Genomic DNA, 21,329 nt, shown 5'->3' with positions numbered 1-21,329 from the left:
CAGTTTTCATAGTGTTTATGGTGTACCTCCCTTCTTTGTGTACTAGGGAACAAAATAGTCATTGTGCTGCTGAATGAATCTAAAGAAAAGCGATGCATGGCCCAAGTATCCAATTGCAGGTTTAAAAGTAGTGATTTTGAATAAGTCCATAATATCATCAAGTAAGTATTTTCTGGTGCTATATGGCAAAGTTATTTCCCATAGTTGGGGATTCTAGGACAAGAGGGCATGACTTCAGGATTGAAGGACGTCCTTTTAGAACTGAGATGCAGAGAAATTTCTTTAGTCAGTGGGTGATAAATCTGTGGAATTTGTTGCCACGAGTGTCTGTTGGGAGGCTAAGTCATTGGGTAAGTGCATCAAAGGGTATGGGGTCAAAGCAGGGGAATGGGGATGAGTGGAAGAATTGGATCAGCCCATGATTGAATGGTGGAGCAGACTTGATTGGCTGAATGGCCTACTTCTGCTCCTATATCTTATGGTCTTATGGTGTAATTACTATCATCCAATATTTTTGAATGGCTGTATTTTGGCTACAGGACTTGCTTCTGTGAAAGAGAATTGCAGGGGACCCTGAACAACAATTCAGGTAGCTATTTAACTCACCATCAGTCCCGAATTAACATTTACTATTAAAGCTGGTGTTTCAGTTTGCTTTATCAAATATTTTACTGGAAGTGCTTATGTGACTTAACCTTGGTTTACTGCAAAGTAATTTTCAGCTGATGAGGCATCTTTGAAGTGTAATTACTATGGAAATCTATGAAATGTGACATGCAATTTAGATACAGCAAACTCACACAAACAAGAATGAAATTATGGATAATAAATATATCTGGGTGTTTTTGAAAGGGATAATTATTAGCTGACATGCCACAACTCCATGAGTCTGGGCTATTTTATTTTCACCCATGAGCACTATGCCTTGAAGATAGTGCTTCCAATGGGGCAACATTCTTTCAGCACAAAAATGAGAATTCAGCCTTGATTTACAAAAAAATCAAACTGCAAGAATGTGGCTTGAACCTCAACTCAAATTAAATTTAAAAGTGTTCACAATAAGTCTTGTGTATTATGTAAACACATCGTGAATCTGACTGGCAAAAGCTGGAAATCAAGTAAATGAATTTGTATCAAAACACATTAAGATTAGAAAAGACTAAATTGTTACCCATTTACCCTCTCTCCAGGAATGACACAATAGGAAAACAAAAAAAAAACTAAGTAATTGCTTTGCAAAACAGTGAGATTGGAGTAATGAGCCAGAATATTTCAAACAGTATTACTTCATCATAAATTTATTAATGAATGTCAATTATTGCTGAAACAATAATAAGTTTTCCAACAAAGATCAAAAACAGAAACAGACAAATACTGAAAATGCCCAGTAGGTTAACTATATTTGTGGAGAGAACAGTTAACATTTCAGGCTGATGATCTTTCATTTGGCAAATATAATTCGTGGAAATCTGACACTGCTGAATTGCAGTGGCAAAGTGTCACAATGTGGTCTCGTTATTTATTGTGTTGGATTCCTTATTGGCTCTTGTCCTTTGAGAGTCGTGGCAATATCAAATTTGAGACTGGTCGCAAACCAGCACTGGCCAATTTACCGCTACACACGCACACACACACACACACACACACACACACACACACACACACACACACACACACAAAGTGTTAGAGGAACTCAGCAGGTCAGGCAGTACCTTAGCTATGTTATCTGCAGTGTAGTGGTGTGGTTTACAAAAACAAAAGTACGTCCTTCAGATGTTTTGATGGAGAACATTTTGTTATTAATATTCTATGTAATGGGAACATAGGTAACCACCATGTTATTGGGGGGAGGGGTGGTTGTGTTCATATAAAGTAATCCATATCACAGTGTTCTATAGTTTGAAGCCACATCATTTCCAAGTGTCAAGAAACGCGAGTTGAAAATAATTTTGTGTATTTACATTTTTTTCTCCCTCAAATAAATCCCAAGAACCAATTTTATTCCATATCTCAAATTTTTTTGAGTAGAGGTTTGTGAATTAAGTAAGTGTGAATTTCCATAACCCTAATGGTCATAATGGTCATGGGGGTTATCTGTACTTATGCTCAGCATCAGTATAATCATTCAAAGTCATTGAGACCCTGAAGAAAGATGTTCCAACCACACAGGTCCTCAAGAGACCTACCACTGAGGAGATTTGGTGATGATTTATCAAACACAAGACTCTTTCTAGAAACTTAAACTTCTGGCTTGATACTGTTGAACTATTCCTTCTCTTTTGACAAGCCCCTAATGCCAGTATTCTCTGCATAGATGAGGACTGTTTGTCACAGTTACTATTTCAGGTGGGAATGCCAAGGTAACACATCTAATGATGTGAATAGTCATAAGATAGTTAACTTGCCATGGGATCTTCTCAGCCTCCTGTGTGGTGTGAGAGGAAATATCAGTACTTTCAGTTCAAGAGCAGTTACTCAATCATACTTTATTTGCCTGCCACCAAGAAACAAATGATTGTTCGATGGTGTAATGGATAGAGTTTTGAACACACAGCCTGACATGTTGCAACTTTTGAGCATTTTCTGCTTTTATGTTAATGGCAGAGGTACATTACTGAAAAAAATCTCATGCATTGGCTTCTGTTTGCATTAGCTTATTAGACATTTTGTCAATTTAATCAGTACTATTGAAAAAGGCATGATTATTACAGTAAATTCAAACCATACACCACTTTTTCTGGTCAAATTGACTTTTAAATTTTGATGCTTTTTTTCTAAATGAAGAACGTGCTATTCATATTGTCAGCTGCATTGATACCTTCACATAATGCTCAAGAAGATTCAAATCTACTAACAATGAAGTAATTCTCATAATGCACCACTGGTGTCCTTCCACAGCAGTTGTAACATTGTATGATTCAATTTGAATTCCAGCTGAAGCCAGCACCCCTGAAGAAAAAGCCACAATTATAAAATTAACCAGAATAATTTACAATTCATTGTCAATGAGTAGCTTTGAATCAACAAGTCTATTACATATAGAAAACACAAAGATCATGAGTATTTCTAATAAAATTCCAGTACACAATGTTGAGAAGAGAAGATATCTAGAGAAGAAAATTCACTGTTTTGATTAACAAGGGTTCAGATAGCATGAAATAAAATAAAAACTGAAGAATTAGGTGCAGAGATTAGTGTGCATAATTTTGAAAAAAGTATTCTTTATAAACTTTACAAACATTTTAAGACAATGTAACAAAGTATTGGATAACACTTTTGTTTTAATTTTCAATATATCTAAAAAAGGAAAACATTTAATATCACCGGCATGTGTCATGAGATTTTGTAAACTTTAGGGCAGCAGTCCAATGATAAATAAATGTTGAGGAAAAAATAACTGAATTACAGTAAATAGATATGTCTATTAAATAGTTAAGTTAAAATAAGTCGTGCAGAAAAACCAGAAATAAAAATCATGCAAGGTCAGTAGGCAAAAGAAGAGTATCAATTAACTACTCTGATTAATGAGTCATTTAGGAATTGAAAGCAGTGAATAAATGGAAAAGGTTATATGGGACATTGCAGTGATGTTCAAAGCAACAACCTGCATTTACACCGAGGGAGTGAACTGATGGAAGATGCAAAGGATTTTTTTAAAACTAGTAACATATTGACTATTGTAATATAATGAAAAAACAATTAAGTAAATAATCAATTTTTTAGTGTTACTTGTTGCTAGATAATTTACAGTCAAGATCCCAGAAAAACATTACTGTTTTATCTCAGACTAGCAAGCTTGTTATCTTTTAGTTCACCTGGGAGCAAACACTGCACCTCTTTACAAATTTTTCATATCATACCACATGCAGCTCATCTTTACAACTCCAATGAAACTATCAGTGGGGATTGTCCACCTGAACCCAAGAACCTCCACCAAAATGTGCTACTGAATTGAAATGTTCACACAGGCATTGGCCAATTATGTAAATACGCTTATATGGTAAAGGTAGTGCTATGCGTAAGGAGGGAACATAAAAATAAGCACATAAATTAAATAATGGCATTCATAAAATGCCCTTCATATCATAAAGTTTTCACAGAAGAACTCACAGCCGTGTCTAACTCAAATAAAGTGCTTTGTGAAAATCTTGATGATTCAACATTTGGTTCACAAACTCATCAAGGTCTAGGTTCCCACAAACTCTTGGAAACTTACTAGCTTCACTGGAGAATTTACTGTAAATTGTGTAACATCTTAAAAACATATATTGATTGGGTTATAAATGCCCAATTTATGGACACCCCTATCTCTGATCAAGCTCCCATTATGTTATTAAATTCAAAAGGTCGAAGTACCAGGCAGCACGGTAGCGCAGTGGTTAGTTAGCACAATGCTTTACAGTGCCAGTGACTATGGTTCAATTCCCACCACTGCCTGTAAGGAGTTTGTACATTCTCCCCAAGATCGTACGGGTTTCCTCCGGGCACTCCGATTTCCACCCACAAGTACAAAGGTGTACTGCTTGGTAGGTTAATTGGTCATTGTAAATTGTCCCATGATTAGGCAGGATTAAATCAGGGGATTGCTGGACGGTGCGGCTGGAAAGGACGGAAGAGCCTATTTCATGCTGTATCTCAATAAATAAATAAAGTATGTACATCCATTCGTTACTACAAACAGCAGAACCAGATACCAACTCCCCCTTCCCTGCTTAGTACTTGTTCTTTCTTATCAGTCTTGTGTGCTTTTGATGCCCTGTCAACATGGAGGTATGGTAACTGTACAAAGTGATTTTTGAGTATTGTCTGATTTATGGATAAGGTCAACTTATGGACGTTCAGAAAAACAGAACCCTTTCAATAAGTGGGGACAGACTGTAATTAAAGGGTGCTTGGGTATTAATAGGAATAACATCTAATTGTCCTGAAAATCTGCCACTACTGTACCACCAACATACAGAGCGTGTCTTATTATTACTGATTGTTGTTTTGAACCTCTTCAAGTTTCTATGCAACATTATTGATTTGTTTAGGTGTAGACACTGAGATATACCAAAAGAGATAATGGATACAAGAGAGAGTAGGCCAGGAAGATTCAAATGTTGTATTACATGTTCATGATAGTGCACAGAAACCACTGCAAGTGTATGGAGATATAGTAGGACAGATAGTAACATCTTTTATTTAAGGTGGCTGGTGTAAGCAAGCTTTGTTGCAATTGTACAAATCTTTTTTGAGACCTCTTCCTGGTATACTGTGTGCAGTTCTAATCCTGATCCCACAGGAAACAATTCCCTGCCATGGAAACAATAGCAGCAACGTAAACTCATTGGAATAACCTTCACCAAGTTAGCACAGTTACAAATATAGGTCCTATTCAGGGTTCCACACTGATATTAGTCCATTCATTTGTTTGCCAGGACCATTAATTGGATTATCAAATGCAATATAGTCTAACATGATGCAGGGAATGAACTGGGGTGGGAGAAGGGGTAGAGTGGGATTGGCTTGAAGAGGCATGACATAGAAAAGTGGAGTTGAGCCCTTCAAACGTCAGAAATGAAAAAAAAAGAAACTTGTGGGAACTTTAGGTTTCCAAGGTTGCTTTATAAACCCCTATCATTAAAGAGTGTGAAAAATGTGCATGTTTTTTTCTAAGGAGCTGCTGTAAGTTAAGGAATTAATGGGTATAAGGTTTTGTCAACCATCCAACCATCAGTATTAAATGAAATTCTTGTTATCCAACCAATTAGGGAATTGACAATTAAACCTTAAGTTTGCAGAATCCGCTGGAATTGAAAACTGTCATATCACAGACCCAATGAAGATATTCTACAAACTCCAAATTTCTGATGCCAACTTCATTGCAAAGTGTTAATTACATGCCTACATTGGATTACAAATATGATCAATGCTCAAATTTCCAATTATCAAAAGGTAATTTTACAGCCAACTCAGCCTTGAACAGACGTCTCTGTCAACTCAGGCAAGACCTTGGACAGATCTTTAAATGAGCTGAATGTTACTTCTCTGATCCTTATTGCTTTAAAAAATGTTTTAGTACACTAGTTATCATTCCAAATAAAGTTACAAACTAGAGTCATATTATCACAAATATTCAAGGCTAATGTGAAGTGTGGGAAAAAGACTTGTAAATCAGCCTAGTTTCATGAATGAGAAATGAGAATTTCATAATCCATGTTCAGGTTCATGCAGTTTTTTGCTGAAACAGTCAAATTAACTCATAACATAGATCAAATTAAGAGGTTTCATGTTGTGAATTCAGCAATGTATCATGTGGTGTTATTATCCTCTGACTACTTTGACTTTAGAGCTTGTAAAATTATTTGACCACTTGCTCTCTTCAAGAGCGAATCAAGGGATATGGGGTTAGTGCAGGAAAATGACTTTTGTGGTAAAAGATCAGACATGATCTTAATGATAGGCAGAACAAGCATCAGGGGCTGAATTATCTACTCTTGCTTCTAAAGTCCTTATGCAGTTTGAAGCTTTTGTATTTAATTACAGCATTAATATAAAATGAAACTTGTACAAGTTGACTAATGACAAGCTGTTATGCAAAGACATTATTTATTTAAACTTACTCTTATAATTAGTCTTCTCAAGACAGAGTAATACAAAGATTGATAAACACTGAACATCAATGAAAAGCAATGGAGATTTCAAATGATGATAAGAAATTGGTGATGCAAGAAATGCTGCTTCCTTTACCTGCAACAGATTGTAAAGCTTGGGAATATGCCTCAGCTTTGTAAATTAGCAAATTTCCACTGAGAGGAACTGCCTGTTTGAATGCTGCTCCATCAACTTCCAGAAGCACTGGAAGGTCAATTTGAATGGAACCCAGAAACTTATGGGAGGCACTAGAAGTAGAGATCTCCAATGCACATACATTAGTAGGATCGCCTGGAACTGCATCATCATGCTTGGCTACTACCTGTAAGAAAGAAGTAGCTTTTAGATTATACTTTAATCAGGCTATCTTCAGGATTTAATGACCAATGATTAATGAGAGAAAAGGCAAAATGCTGGAACCACCGAGGTCAGGCAGCACATGTGGAAAAAGAAGCTAGTTAACAAATCAGGTAGGAGGCACGAGAGACAGGAAACAATTTGGTGTCAATTGCAGAGAAATTGGGAAAGGAATGTATAAAACAAAGGGAATAAATGCCCAAACTCTCAATCTCCCTAAGAAGGATACACTGTAGTTTTGAGTAATGGACTCTTCTACAGATAATGTCTATCTGTGCACCCTATTGGATGTGCTGTAAGAGCTGTTGGTGCTGAGATATTTGCAGGCTGACAATCCAATCTAATCCTGGTCTTATTAGCTCTTGAAAACTCTCACCTGACCCATAATCAATATAATGAAGCTCTTCCAATTCCACTGCTATTTGTTCCTTTTCAAATATAGTTACTACTTTATCAATTAACAATGCAATTGGTATGCGTGTGTTTATTATGGCAATAGTGGGCACAAGGTGGGCAGCTATAAATAAACATGTTGTTTCTTTTTCTTGGGATCTTAAAAAAAATCAGATTTTTAATTCAGAAGAAGTAAGATATACTTTGATAAATAAAGCTCACATGGGAAGACAATGTAAAATGTCATGAAATCCAGCTCCTCCTGCTTTGTTAAATTTGCAGCCTATTACAATGCAGCTTTTTTTCTGCGGGCATGGACAAAACAGATACATATTGGAAAGAATCTCTCCATCTAAATATTCAAAATATCACGAGCAGGTTAATCAGCATATGCGGAGGCAAAACATGCAAGTTGATCTTTCAGGTCAAGTCTCTGCATCAAGACACAGAGGGAACAGGAAAGATTGACAGTACATAGCACTGGGGTGGGGGGGGGGGAGATGGGATAAAAGCTGGTAGGACATAGGTGGAACCAGATGGTTCGCATGCACACAGAGAGCAATCCTGTGTTGGCAATGTTTTGGTGCATGTTCATATAATAACTTCATTACTATGGTATCAATAAAAACATCTGGTATCTCTTCTACATGGTTAGATTCTAATATTTTTAATCCAACATTCTTTCAGAAATCAGGAAAGAGGCAGAAAACTTGTTGCTTCACAATTGTTTTATTAAGATTTAATAGAACAAAGAAACTTGGAAAAGTAACAGTAGCAGAAGCTAGTACCAGAAGGGAGAGAAAAGCAAAAAGAAATATGTGCCTCCACATGACCAGCTCTAGATACGCAACATCCCATTCAAATTTGAAGACGAGAATCAACCAATCAGATACCCCTTATTCAAATAACAGTGTACCAGAGAAGCTTCCAGAGCTTTCCAGAATCATGTAAATGTAACACCTTGGGGACACACTGAACAACTGTATATACATATTGTGAGCACTAAACAGTTACATGTATAAGTAGTTATAAAAATACAAGCAGGTAATTAATTGTTAAGCTGCAAAAAATATAACAAATCTAATCCAACAACATTTAGATGGTTATCATACGCTATTTCTTATCCTTTACAATTCTGTTCCGTGCAAATTGATGTACTTGTATGTAGGCAGTAGGAAATGAAGCCATACTAAGCAGGAGTAACCTTCAAATACAAGGAAATTACTTCCCCAGATTTCACTATTGCACACTGCCCCATGTTCCATCCGTCCCAAATAAGTTTTTAGCAAATTTCATTAATGTTGGGGGGACCACAGTATTCTTCACATCTCCAAGATTGCTTCATTACCAACTTTTCAAATATGCACTAACCATCGCCAATTCTCCCTCTCACCACAATTAGCTGAAAAATTAATTAGAACAAATCTCACAAAAAAATCCCAAGACAACTTACAGTTAATCCTGCTTCTTTTGCAAGTAAAGATGCGTTGATGAGGTTTACTTGGTTTTCCAAGTCTCCTTTAAGCAGCCCCAGAGTCACAGCTGAAGCAACACAATGCTCAGTGTTTCTCAAAGACATACCTTAAAAACAAAACAAAAAGTATCACATTTGAACATAGACTAGATTCCTTTCATTTTTATGGTCTAATGGTTTCAGCTCTGAATGACATTGCCTTTGAAGCAGTTTCCTCTTCTGTTAAATATTTAGGAATTGTCATTAAAATTTGGAAGTCAAATAGAAATAGATAATGTATATTGCCTCAACATGTGCTCTTTTGTCCTCTATTCAAATACTCTAAGTGCAATCAAATTTTTAAACAACATCTACTTTGTAGGAAACGTAGAGGCATTGCTCCACATTACAGATCATTTTAATAATTTGTCTAAAAATTTGTTCCATTTCATAAAGGAAATATTTTCTCTGGAATTAGAATTATAGTTTGTTTCGAAACAGAAGACTCAGCCTACCAAGCCCATGCTAGCACTAATCTATGTGGTCTTTGCTTCAAAAATTATTTCCCCCTTAAAAGCGTATGCAATTCCCTTTCAAATTCCCCGATTAACTTTTTTCACCATCACTCCAGTTACTTGATCACTTCAGATGCAGTAAAAACCTATGGATAGTTGTATTGCTATACAAGTGGCATCACAGATAAATAGGGTCGTAAAGAGAGCTTTTGACACATTGGCCTTCATAAATCAGAGTATTGAGCACAGAGTTTGGATGTTGAAGTTGTCTAAGAATTTGGTGAGGCCATATTTGCAGTATTATGTGCTGTTCTAGTCACCTACCCGCAGGAAAGATATCAATGAGATTGAAAGAGTACAGAGAATAATTACAAACATTTTGCCAAGATCTGAGGATCTGATTTATAGGGAAAGGTTGAATAAGTTAGGACTTTACACCCTGGAGCTTAGGCAAATGAGAGGAGATTTGATTGAGGTATACAAAATTATGAGGTGTACAGATATGGTAACTGCAAGTAAGCTTTTTCCACCGAGGCTGGCTGAGACTAGAACTAGAAGTCAAGGGTTAAGGGTGAAAAGTGAAATATTTAAGGGAACCTGAGTGGAAACTTCTTCATTCAGAGGGTCATGCAAGAGTGGAACGATCTGGCAGCAGAAGAGGTGGATCTGGGCTCGATTGCAGCATTTAAGTTTGGATAAGTACTTGGATAGGAGGGGCATGGAGGTCGATGGCACTAGGTAGAACAACAGTTCAGCATGGACTAGTTGGGCCAAAGAGCCTGTTATTTTCTTTGCTGTGGCACTCTATGACTCTATCCAGAACAGCAAAGTCAGACATTCTGAACCTCAAAATCAAATGACATATTTTGTATTAAATATTAACAAAAGTTATTAAGACCATAAGATATAGGAGCAGAATTAGGCCATTTGGCCCATTGAGTCTGCTCCACCATTTCACCATGGCAGATCCAATTTTATTCTCAGCCCCAATCTTCTGCCTCATCTTTGCATGCCCTGACCAAATCTATCAAGCTTTGCCTTAAATATACATAAAGACTTGGCCTCCAGAGCTGTCTGTGGCAAAGAATTCCACATGTTCACCATTCTCTGCTTAAACAAATTCCTCCTCATCTCTGTTCTAAAAGGATACCCCTATGTTCTGAGGCAGCATCCTCTGGTCTTAAAACTCTCCCACCATAGGAAACATCCTCTCCAGATCCACTCTATCAAGGCCTTTCACCATTTGATAGGTTTCAATTAGGTCACCACTCATTCTTCTGAATTCCAGTGATTACAAGCCCAGAGCCATCAAACATTCTTCATATGACAAGCTATTCAATCCTGGAATCATTTTTGTGAAACTCCTTTGAACCCTCTCCAATGTCAGCACATCCTTTCTAAGGTAAGGGGCCCGAAACTGCTCACAATACTCCAAGTGAGGCCTCACCAGTGCTTTAAGTCTCAACATTACATCCTATAAAAATATTCTAGTCCTCTTGAAATGAATGTTAACATTGCATTTGCCTTCCTCACCACAGACTCAACCTGCCAACTAACCTTTAGGGAATCCTGCACAAGGACTCCCAAGTCCCTTTAAGCCTCAGTTTTTTGCAACTTCTCTCCATTCAGAAAATAGTCTATTCTTTAATTTCTTCTACCAAAGTGCATGACCATACACTTTCCGACACTGTATTCCATCTGCCATTTCTTTCCCCTTTCTTGTAATCTAAGTCCTTCTGTAGCCTCTCTACATCCTCAAACCAACCTGCCTCTTCACCTACCTTCATACAGCAGCAGATTTTGCAACAAAGCTGCCAATTGCTTTATCCAAATCATTGACATACAGTGCCTATTAAAAATATTCATCCCCCTTGGAAATTTTCAAGTTTTATTGTTTTACAATATTAAATCACAGTGGATTTAATTTGGCTTTTTTTGACACTGATCAACAGAAAAACTCTTACCTATCAAAGTGAAAACAGATCTCTACAAAGTGATCTCAATTAATTACAAATATAAAACAAAATAATTGATTGCATAAATATTCACCTCCTTCAAGTCAGTACTTAGTAGATACACTTTTAGCAGCAATTACAGCCTTGAGTCTGTGCGGATGGGTCTTTATCAGCTTTGCACACCTGGATGCTGCAATTTTCCCCCCACTCTTCTTTACAAAACTGCTCAAGCTCTGTCAGATTGCATGGGCAATGTGAGTGAACAGCACTTTTCAAATCCAGCCACAAATTCTCAATTGGATTGAGGTCTAGACTCTGACTTGGCCACTCCAGGACATTAACTTTTTTTTTGTTTTTAAGCCATTCCTGTGTAGCTTTGGCTTTATGCTTGGGGTCATTGTCAAGCTGGAAAACAAATCTTATTTGCTCTTCTCTTGCAGGCTGCATCATAAGACATAAGAGCAGGTTCCTTTCCACATCTACTCCGTCTAGGCCTTTCAACATTCAAAAGTTTCAATGAGATCCCCCCTCATCCTTCTGAATTACAGCGAACACAACCCAGAGTCATCAAACATTCCTTGTACGATAACCTCTTCATTCTCAGAATCATCCTTGTGAACCTCCTCTTAACCCTCTCCAATGTCAGCACATCTTTTCTCAGATGAGGAACCCAAAACTGTCCACAATTCTCAAGGTAAGGCCTCACCAGTGCCTCAGTATCACATCCCTGCTCTTGTATTCTAAACCTCTTGAAATGAATGCTAACATTGCATTTGCCTTCCTCACCACTGACTCAATTTGCAAGTTAACCTGTAGGATGTTCTGTATAAGGACTCCCAAGTCCCCTTGTATCTCAGATTTTTGGGTTTTCTCCCCATTTAGAAAATAGTCTGCACATTTATTTCTACTACCAATGTGCATGACCAGGCATTATCCAGCATTGTATTTCATTTGCCACTTTCTCGCTCATTCTCCTAATTGTCAACAATTTCTTAAACATGTTTATGATTTTTATACCAAGGTGAAATTATAGTAACTATACAGGACTTAGGACCTTCTCTAAGGCTTGATTCAGCTTTGCATTTAATGTTTGAGCCTTAAGTAGCGACCAACATCTGACAATTGTGCAAAACTGGCAAATTCATCAGCTTGCTTGGCATAAGTTTCAATTCTTCTTCAAGAACCTTGCGTCTTTGTTGATAGGTTTTCCTCCAGGAATTCCCTGTGTTTTGCTGCATTCATTTTGCCCTCTACCTTCACAAACTTTCCAGGGCCTGCTGTAGTGAAGCATCCCCATAGCATGATGCAGCCACCACCATCCTTCATGGTAGGGATGGTATGTCTTTGATGATGCAGTGTTTGGCTTATGCCAAACATAGCATTTAGTCTGATGGCCAAGAAGCTCAGTTTTGTTTTCATCAGATGAAAGAACCTTCTTCCAGCTGACTTCAGAATCTCCCACATGCCTTCTGGCACACTCTAGCCCAGATTTCATGGGAGTTTTTTCTCCCCAATAGTGGCTTTCTCTTTGCTACTCTCCCATAAAACTGTGACTGATGAAACACCCAGGAACAGTTGTTCTATGCACAGTCTCTCCCATCCCAGATACTGAAACTTGTAACTCCTCTAAGAGTTGTCATAGGTCTCTTGGTGGTCTCCCTCACTAGCCCCCTTCTTGCATAGTCATTCAGTTTTTGAGAACGGCTTGCTCTAGGCATATTTACAGCTGTGCCATATTCTTTCCATTTCTTGATGATCGACTTAACTGTACTCCAAGAGATATTCAGTGACTTGGAATTTTTTATATCCATCTCCTGACTTGTGCTTCTCAATAATCTTTTTGCGGAGTTGCTTGGAGTGTTCTTTTGTCTTCATGGTGTAGTTTTTACCAGGATACTGACTTACCAGCAGTTGGACCTTCCAGATCCAGGTTGATTTCTACAATCAATTGAAACACTTTGATTGTACACAGTTACCTCCATTTAACTAATTATGTGACTTCTAAAACTAATTAGCTGCACCAGTGATGATTTGGTGTGTCATATTAAAGGGGATGAATACTTATACAATCAATTATTTACTGTTTTATATTCTTAACTAATTTAGATCATTTTGTAGAGATTGTTTTTCACTTTGACACGAAAGAATCTTTTTTTGTTGATTAGTGTCAAAAAATTGCCAAATTAAATCCACTGTGATTCAGTGTTGCAAAACAGTAAAACACAATAACTTCTGGGGTGGGGGGGGGCTGGGTGAATAGTTTTTATAGGCACTGCATAACGTAAAAAGAATTGGTCCCAACACAGACCCCAGTGAACACCATTAGTCACTGACAGCCAACCAGAAATGCTCCCTTTATATTCCCACTCTTTGCCTCCTGCCAATCAGCCACCTTTATCTATGCTAGAACCTTTACCACGGGCTTGTAGCTTGTTGAGCAGCCTCATGTGTGGCATCTTGTCAAAGGCCTTCTGAAAATCCAAGTGCACCACATCAACCAATTCTCTTTTTGTCTATCCTGCTTGTTATTTCTTCAAAGAATTCCAACAGATTTGTCAGCCAAGATTTTCCCTTGAGGAAACCATGCTGACTACAGCCTATTTTATCATCTGCCTCCAAGTACCCTGAAACCATATCCTTAATAATCAACTCCAACATCTTCCCAATCACTGAGGTTAGACTAACTTGGCCTATAGTTTCCTTTCTTCTGCTTCTTTTCCTTTTGTAGAGTGGAGTGACATTTGCAATTTTCCAGTCTTCCGGAACCATTCCAGAATCAAGTGAATCTTTGAAGATCATTACTAATGCCTCCATAATCTCTTCAGCCACCTCTTTCAGAACCCTGGAGTGTACACTATCTGGTCCAGGTGTCTTGTCTACCTTCAGACCTTTCAGTACCCCAAGAACCTTCTCTCTAGTTATGGTAATTTCATACAAATTCATGCCCCCTGACACCAGGGATTTCCATCATAATGCTAATGTCTTCCACAGTGAAGCCTGATGCAAAACACTTATTTGGATCATCTGCCATTTCCTTGTTCCCCTATTACTACTTCTGCAGCATAGTTTTCCAGCGGTCTAATATCCACTCTCGCCTCTCTTTTATACCTCATATATCTGAAGAATTTTTATCCTCTTTAATGTTTTTGGCTTGCTTGCTTTCGTATTCCATCTTTACCTTCTTAATGACTTTTTTGGTTGCCTGTTGGTTTTAGAAATGTTCCCAATCCTTAACTTCCCACTGATTTATGCCCTCTCTTTGGCTTTTATGTTGGCTTTCACTTCTCTTGTTAACCACACTTGTGTCATCTTGCCTTTAGAATACTTCTTCCACTTTGCCTTCTGAATTGCTACTAGGAATTCCAGCTATTGCTGCTCTGCTGTTATCCCTGCCAGTGTTCTTTTCCGATCAATTCTGGCAAACTCCTCTCTCATGCCTCTGTAATTCCCTTTACGCCACTGTAATACTGATACATCTTACTCTCGCTTCTCCTTCTCAAATTTAAGAGTGAATTCGATCATATTATAATCACTTGCCCCGAGGATTCTTTTACCTTAACCTCTCTAATCAATTCCAGTGGGCTCAACCACGAGCTGCTAGAAAAAGCCATCTTGTAGGCATCCCCTCATGGAATCCAGCACCAACCTGGTTTTCCCCAATCTACCTGCATATTGAAATCCTTCATGACTATTGTAACATTGGCCTTTAAGCATGCATTTTCTATCTCCCATTGTAATTTGTAGACCACAAACTTACTACTGTTTGAGGGTCTGTATACAACTCCCATCAGGGTTGTTTTACCCTTGCAGCTCCTTAGCTCTATCCACAATGATTTGACAACTTCTGACCCCATGTCACCTCTTTCTAATGATCAGATTTCATTTTTTAGCGACAGAGCAACGCCACCCCCACTGTCTTCCCACCTGTCGTTTTGATACAATGTGTTTCCTTAGACATTAAGCTCCCAGCTATAATCTTCTTTCAGCCATGATTCAGCCTGCAACATCATACATGCCAATCTGTAGCTGTGCTACAAGTTCATCTACCTTATTCCATATACTGCATGAATTCATATATAACACCTTCAGTCCCTGCATTTATTTTTTAATTCTGTCCTGCCTTTTACATTACAATTCATCCTGTTGACTGCAATTTTGCCCTATCAACAACCTCTCCTCACTGCATATTGCCTCTGTCTGTTAACCAGCTACCTCATCTTCAACATTATCATCTGACTTTCCTACAATACTTCTTGCATTAAAATATACACAGCTCAGAACACTTGTCACACATGCTAACCTTTTTGATTCCTAACTTTGTTTAACATCTTACCAACCTCTGCCTCCACAGCCTCTCCACTAACTGTTCTGGCGCTCTGGTTCCCATGCCCCTGCAACTCTAGTTTAAACCCCACCGTGCAGCATTAACAAACTTTCCCAGCAGGATATTAGTTCCCCTCCAGTTTAGATGCAAACTGTCCCTTCTGTACAGGTCCCACTTTCCCTGGAAGAGAGCCCAATAATCCAAAAATCTTATGCCCTCCCTCCTACACCAACTCCTTAGCCACGTATTAAATTGTATAATCTTCCTAATTCTAGCCTCACAAGCATGTGGCATGGGTAGTAATCCTAAGATCACAACCCTAGAGGTCCTGCCCTTTGACTTAGTATCCAACTCCAAGAACTCCCTATGCAGAACCTTGTCACACGTTCTACCCATGTCATTGGTACCTACATGGATCATGATCTCCTGGGTGTTCACCCTCCCACTTAAGAATGCTGAGGACTTGATGGGAACATACCACCCGGGAATCCTGTTCTCTCTTACAGAACCTCCTGTCCCTTCCCCTAATGAATCCCCTATCATCACAGTATGCCTCTTCTCCCCCCCACCTTCCCTTCTGAGTCATAGAGACAGAGACTTTCCTCTGTTAGGACAACTCCCCACATCCCTGTTGTTGAGGGGGATAGCCACAGGGGTACTCTACACTGGCTCCTTAACCCCTTTTCCCTTTCTGACTGTCACCCAGCTTCTTGCGTCCTGCACCCGGGGTGTTAACTACCTCTCTATATATCCTATCTATCACGCCTTCAGCCTCCCGAATGACTCGGAGTTCATCCAGCTCCAGCTCCTTAACGTGCATTGTTAGAAGCTGCAGCTGGATGCTCTTCTCGCAGTTGCAGTCGTCAGGGACACTGGAGGTCTCACTGCCTTCCCACATCCTGCAAGAGGGGCATTCAACTATCCTGCTTGACATCCTAACTGAGCAGTTATAAAGAAGGAAAGGAAAAAAAAAACACTTAACCTCAAGCTTTTCTTTTCTTTTGCTTTCTCTGACCGAAGCCTCTCCTCCCCAAAGCCTCAAATCACTACTCAGATGATGGGACTGTACTGAAGGCCAAGGCCCCTGCCTTCCTTTAATTTGTTCCCGCTAATCAATCCCAAATGCTGAATAAATAAAATCCTTTTATTGTGCTTGGAATCTGACCAAATCAAGCCTCAGAGCTTCGAAATTAATTTATATGGACAGATTTCCTAGTAACCTCATCACATTAGATTCCCCTGGATCCATTCCCTTCAAACTGCAACCAACCCCAGGATCTGTCTCAGACATTAGCATACTCTATCCCTGAAACACTAAAAAAAAATTCAAAACAGAAGTGCAGGAACAAGATTTATCCAAATTGTGGCACTCACCTGCTGTTGCAACATGCACTTTTGTTTGACCATTTACTTGTCCAGTAAATGCTTTTGCCACCATTCCCAGTGCTTCTCCAAGCTGGATCCAGGGTTTTGTTTCAGGAAACACAGCACATCTGAGAGCCTGGGCATTAATCTAACAGAGAACAAAAATTCAGACAACCAACCATACCAGTGAAACAGTTAATAGTTATTTACCTCCAAGAGGACCACAACCTTGTCGTGATTTGGAGGCTTGTGTGTCTCAATGACCCAGAGAGTTATTTTGGCTGGAGTCGGGGCCTTGTGCTTTGGCACTTGGTAGGGTCATCCATGCCAAACAGGTCAAAGGGTAGAGTACAGACTAAGAATGGACCACTGTTCCTCCAGGTTCAGGGGTTCAGCTCAGGGCAAACAACCTCGAAGGGTAAAACAAATTTGTTACAGAAACAGCAATGAAGGATCTTCTACACAGGAATTTGATGGTATTCCTGAGTCTCCTCCCAGGACTTGCATGACTGACAGTAAGTAAATAGTTATAGAAAATCTCTAAACTAAAATTACTGTTATGTTTTACAGAAGATGCAGAAGTTTACAAGGTCACATCAAATCATTTTTGATATTGTAAGGCTTAGCAGAAATTTTCTAATTTAGTAGTAGCTCTAAATAATTGGTAACTATTAGCATTGGTGTAACTCAGGCTTAATATTAACCTGTTCTTTATAAGCATTTTGTTAGATGATCAATTTCAACCAGGTGAGAGAATTGCTGCTTCAGTGGCAGAATTACGTACCGCTCCAACTAGTGAGCTGCCCTTCACCATGTCCACAATTTGAGCTGCAATATCCTTCCCACAACGTTCCTGGGCTTCGTAGGTACTTGCACCTAGATGTGGACATGCTATTACATTTGGATGATTCACAAGACAGAGATTCTTGGGTGGTTCCTGAAAGCAATGCAAAATATGTAACACCAAAAAACAACTTCAAAACCTTTCACTTCTATTATTTGCCCAGGAGGTTGAATGAAATCATTACTACAATTTAAAAGCTATCATGCACTCTGTTGACAAAGAACTCAAAGCTTTACAAGCTTAGTCTGGGAAAACAAGGGAAAGGCTTGTTTTAAAACATGATTGGTGAACACTTAGTGAAAATCACAAAGCAAAGTATGTGAGATGAGGACTACCAATCTAAGCCTCGTTCAACAATTAATTACTTTTCCAGGTAAATAGTTCAAGTTCTATTGGAGAAGCAGTCCATATGTATTAAGTGTTTGGGGACACATGCCATTTTTCCACAGATAAACATGAACAGCAAAGCAAATCAAATCATGACAACTCACTTGAAAACACAGTATTTGTACATGAAATAATCAGGGGTGTGTAAGGAATATTTGGTATTCTCTCCAAGAGGGCTATGGAGACAATTTTTAGACTATTTCCAGCATAAATACAGATATTTGACTTTCAGACATTAACACAACCATGGAATATGGTGCTAGTGCGAGTAGTAGCCATGAGGTACCTTAAGTAACCAGTCATAATGTATTTAATACCAGAGTAAGGCACAAAGGGCCTAATTCCACTTCTATCACTTATGGATTTTATGCTTGGGTATTTGTTCCTCCTTTTCTGAATAATTATGTTAAATTTGCAATCTTCCAATTCACAATTAAAGGAATCTGGAAGCCAGTAACCAATGCACTATCACTACAGCCACCTGTTATGGAATTCCAAGCTGCATGCCATCAGGTCCTGAGATTTGTGGACCCTTAGTCTCACTACTTGCCAAGTACTATTTCCTCCATTAATATAAATTGTTTGAAGTTCCTTACTCTTCACTACTTTCAGCATTTTCAATTGTGAGACAGTAATGTTTCATTACTCTTTCTGCCACTACTATGGGACACATATTTACTTGGGAACTCTTCTTTACATTTTAGCAACCTTTCATTTGCAAGTTTGAACCCACTTTCTACTTCCTCTCTCATTGTTTTGTTTTAAACATCATCCCCTGCCAGTTTAAAATTTCTCTCACTGGAGCTTCCCACTGTTCTGAGCTTTCTCTTTCAGTTGTAACTTACCTGGTTAGCAATGGATGGATCACTCCCCCCCCCCCCCCCCCGACTTCAATTCACAAAGAAATGCTTATATGTTGAGAATTTTTTTTTTGGAAATGTTTGCTACCCATACCTTCTACTCTTATTTTCCAAACTTCCTTTGCCAACTCACCTCTTTATGGCATTTAAGGTCAATATTCTAGGTTTGTTGAACTTGAAATTTTCCCTAGAGGATCCTATAACAACTAGATTAAGTCTTGCTGTAAATCAAATCCAAAGCAGTCTTTTCCCTGTATGTGACATATTGTTCAGCTGACAGAATTTGCCAGTATGATGATTAAATCTTCCTTGATTACTACATGATCTTTCAAAAATATTCATTTCTCAGTTGATATTCTGTTCAACAATAAAGCACATTTATGGATTTTAAGAACACTCTCATCACAAGGTGCTGGAAATCCAAGCAACACACGCAAAATTCTGGAGGAACTCAGCAGGCCAAACAGCATCTATAGAAAAATGTAAACTGTCGACATTTTGGGCCAAGACCTTTCATCTGGACATCAATCCTAGTGAAGGGTCCTGCCCGAAACATCGACAGTAGATGCTGCCTGGATGCTGAGTTCCTCCAGCATTTAGTGTGCGTTGTTCAGAACACACTCCTCAGTGTTTCCTGTTTCTTTCAATTCCTCATCTCCAAGCAAATTGATTTCACTTCCTGGTGTCCTTAGTTAACATCCTTTCTCACTACACTCCTAATGTCATCTGTATTCCAACTTATACTCCCGCCATTCAAGCCACCTGTCTCCACTCCTAGAACATAGAAGTCTGAGGGGTTATTTGATAAAGGTGTACAACATTGAGGGATATAGATAGGGTAAATGCAAGCAGGCTTTTTCCACTGAGGTTGGATGAGACTACAACTAGAGGTCATGGGTTAAGGGTGAAAGCTGAAATGTTTAAGGAGAATGTGAGGGGGAACTTCTGCAAGCAGGGAGGGTGGTGAGAGTAGATATAAGCTGCCATCTCAAGTGGTGGGTGTGATTTTGATTTTAATGTTTAAGAGGAGTTTGGATAATGGAATGGGTATGAAGGGGTACGGTCTGGGAGCAGGTCGATGGGAATAGGCAGTTCAGCATGGACTAGATGGGCCAAAGGGCCTGTTTCTGTGCTGTAGTTTTCTATGACTCCATTTTACCTCACTTTCCAAAACGTCAACTATCCTGGTGTTTGGTTATCTGTCTTTGTAATCTTGCAAATGAATGCATGAATTAGCAGTCAAATCAAGTTAATTTGTCCTTCCAATTCACCTAACCTGTGATTATTGTGAGCTAAGTTTAAGACTGCAATTTTGACCATAGTTTGCTACTATTTGCCTCTGCACTAGTTATGCTTTTGAAAGGTCTAAAAGAATACCAAACACATCGGTAAGAGAATATACTCTGTTCCTTTTTGTTACATTTCTGTTCATGATCTATGCTTTTACCTGATCCTTTTTAAAATAAATTTACAATCTTCACCTCATCTGAACACTGCAACCTGGCTTATTTGCCCTCGACCCAAGCCCTATCCACACAAGCTCATCTTCTATCCTGTCCTAGGCTAGGACACTAGTACCAATCCAATTGAAGTGAAATTCATCTCAATAGATCAGCTCTTTCCTCCTCCAGCACTAATGGTTAAATGAAAATTTGTCCTTCCCAAATAGTTCTAAGCCACACATTTGGGTGGACAACACAGCCTTTGGGATAGGAATTCTGGATGCAGAAAACAATTCTATCCCATCTACTTTATTTCCCTTCATTGACGGATTCTTCTTCACAACAGCACCCCACCTCACTTCATCCCTGTGAATTCTCAGAGCCATCCTTGCAGATTTAGGTACCCTACAAACTGATCAAATCTGTGGGTTGGTTTCTCCAATATAAAGGAGGCCAGGTTGGAAATTGGAAGTGCAAGTGAACCGTTACTTCAGCTGGACAAAATGTTTGGATTTCTGTTTAGTGGAATAGGAAGAGGCAGAAACACATTTCTTGAGGTTGCATGGATAAGTGTGTTAACAACAGGAGTAATTGGTGGACGTGGAAAATTGAACCACGGAATTCCAAATGGAAATAACCTAGAGGAATGCTGAAAGAGATGTGGAATAAGTTTCTGGTGTTGGAATCCCATTCAAGGTAACAAGAGTTATGGTTTACTGTCATTGAATGTGGAGGCCTTATTGGGTTGGAAGGTAAAGATAAGGGTGGCCCTGTCAACTACTATAACAGAAAAGGGTT

The 21,329-nt window shown here is 38.8% G+C and overlaps 1 protein-coding gene across 1 annotated transcript in view; it reads right to left on the bottom strand.

Annotated features, from left to right (window-relative positions):
* Positions 1-1,300: 1,300 nt before the first annotated feature.
* Positions 1,301-21,329, bottom strand: part of phgdh (phosphoglycerate dehydrogenase) — a 39,806-nt gene continuing 19,777 nt past the window's right edge. Inside the window, exons 8-12 of the mRNA XM_072261889.1 lie at positions 17,783-17,935; positions 17,008-17,146; positions 8,840-8,967; positions 6,733-6,958; positions 1,301-2,949 (exon numbers count right to left, since the gene is read on the bottom strand). Coding sequence (XP_072117990.1) covers positions 2,795-2,949; positions 6,733-6,958; positions 8,840-8,967; positions 17,008-17,146; positions 17,783-17,935 — 801 coding nt within the window. The 3' untranslated portion in view covers positions 1,301-2,794. The remainder of the gene's footprint in view (positions 2,950-6,732; positions 6,959-8,839; positions 8,968-17,007; positions 17,147-17,782; positions 17,936-21,329) is intronic.

The sequence above is a fragment of the Mobula birostris genome, chromosome 6 (assembly GCF_030028105.1).
Source record: "Mobula birostris isolate sMobBir1 chromosome 6, sMobBir1.hap1, whole genome shotgun sequence".
NCBI classification, from domain to species: domain Eukaryota; kingdom Metazoa; phylum Chordata; class Chondrichthyes; order Myliobatiformes; family Myliobatidae; genus Mobula; species Mobula birostris.
This window is presented reverse-complemented; position numbering and strand designations above follow the sequence as displayed.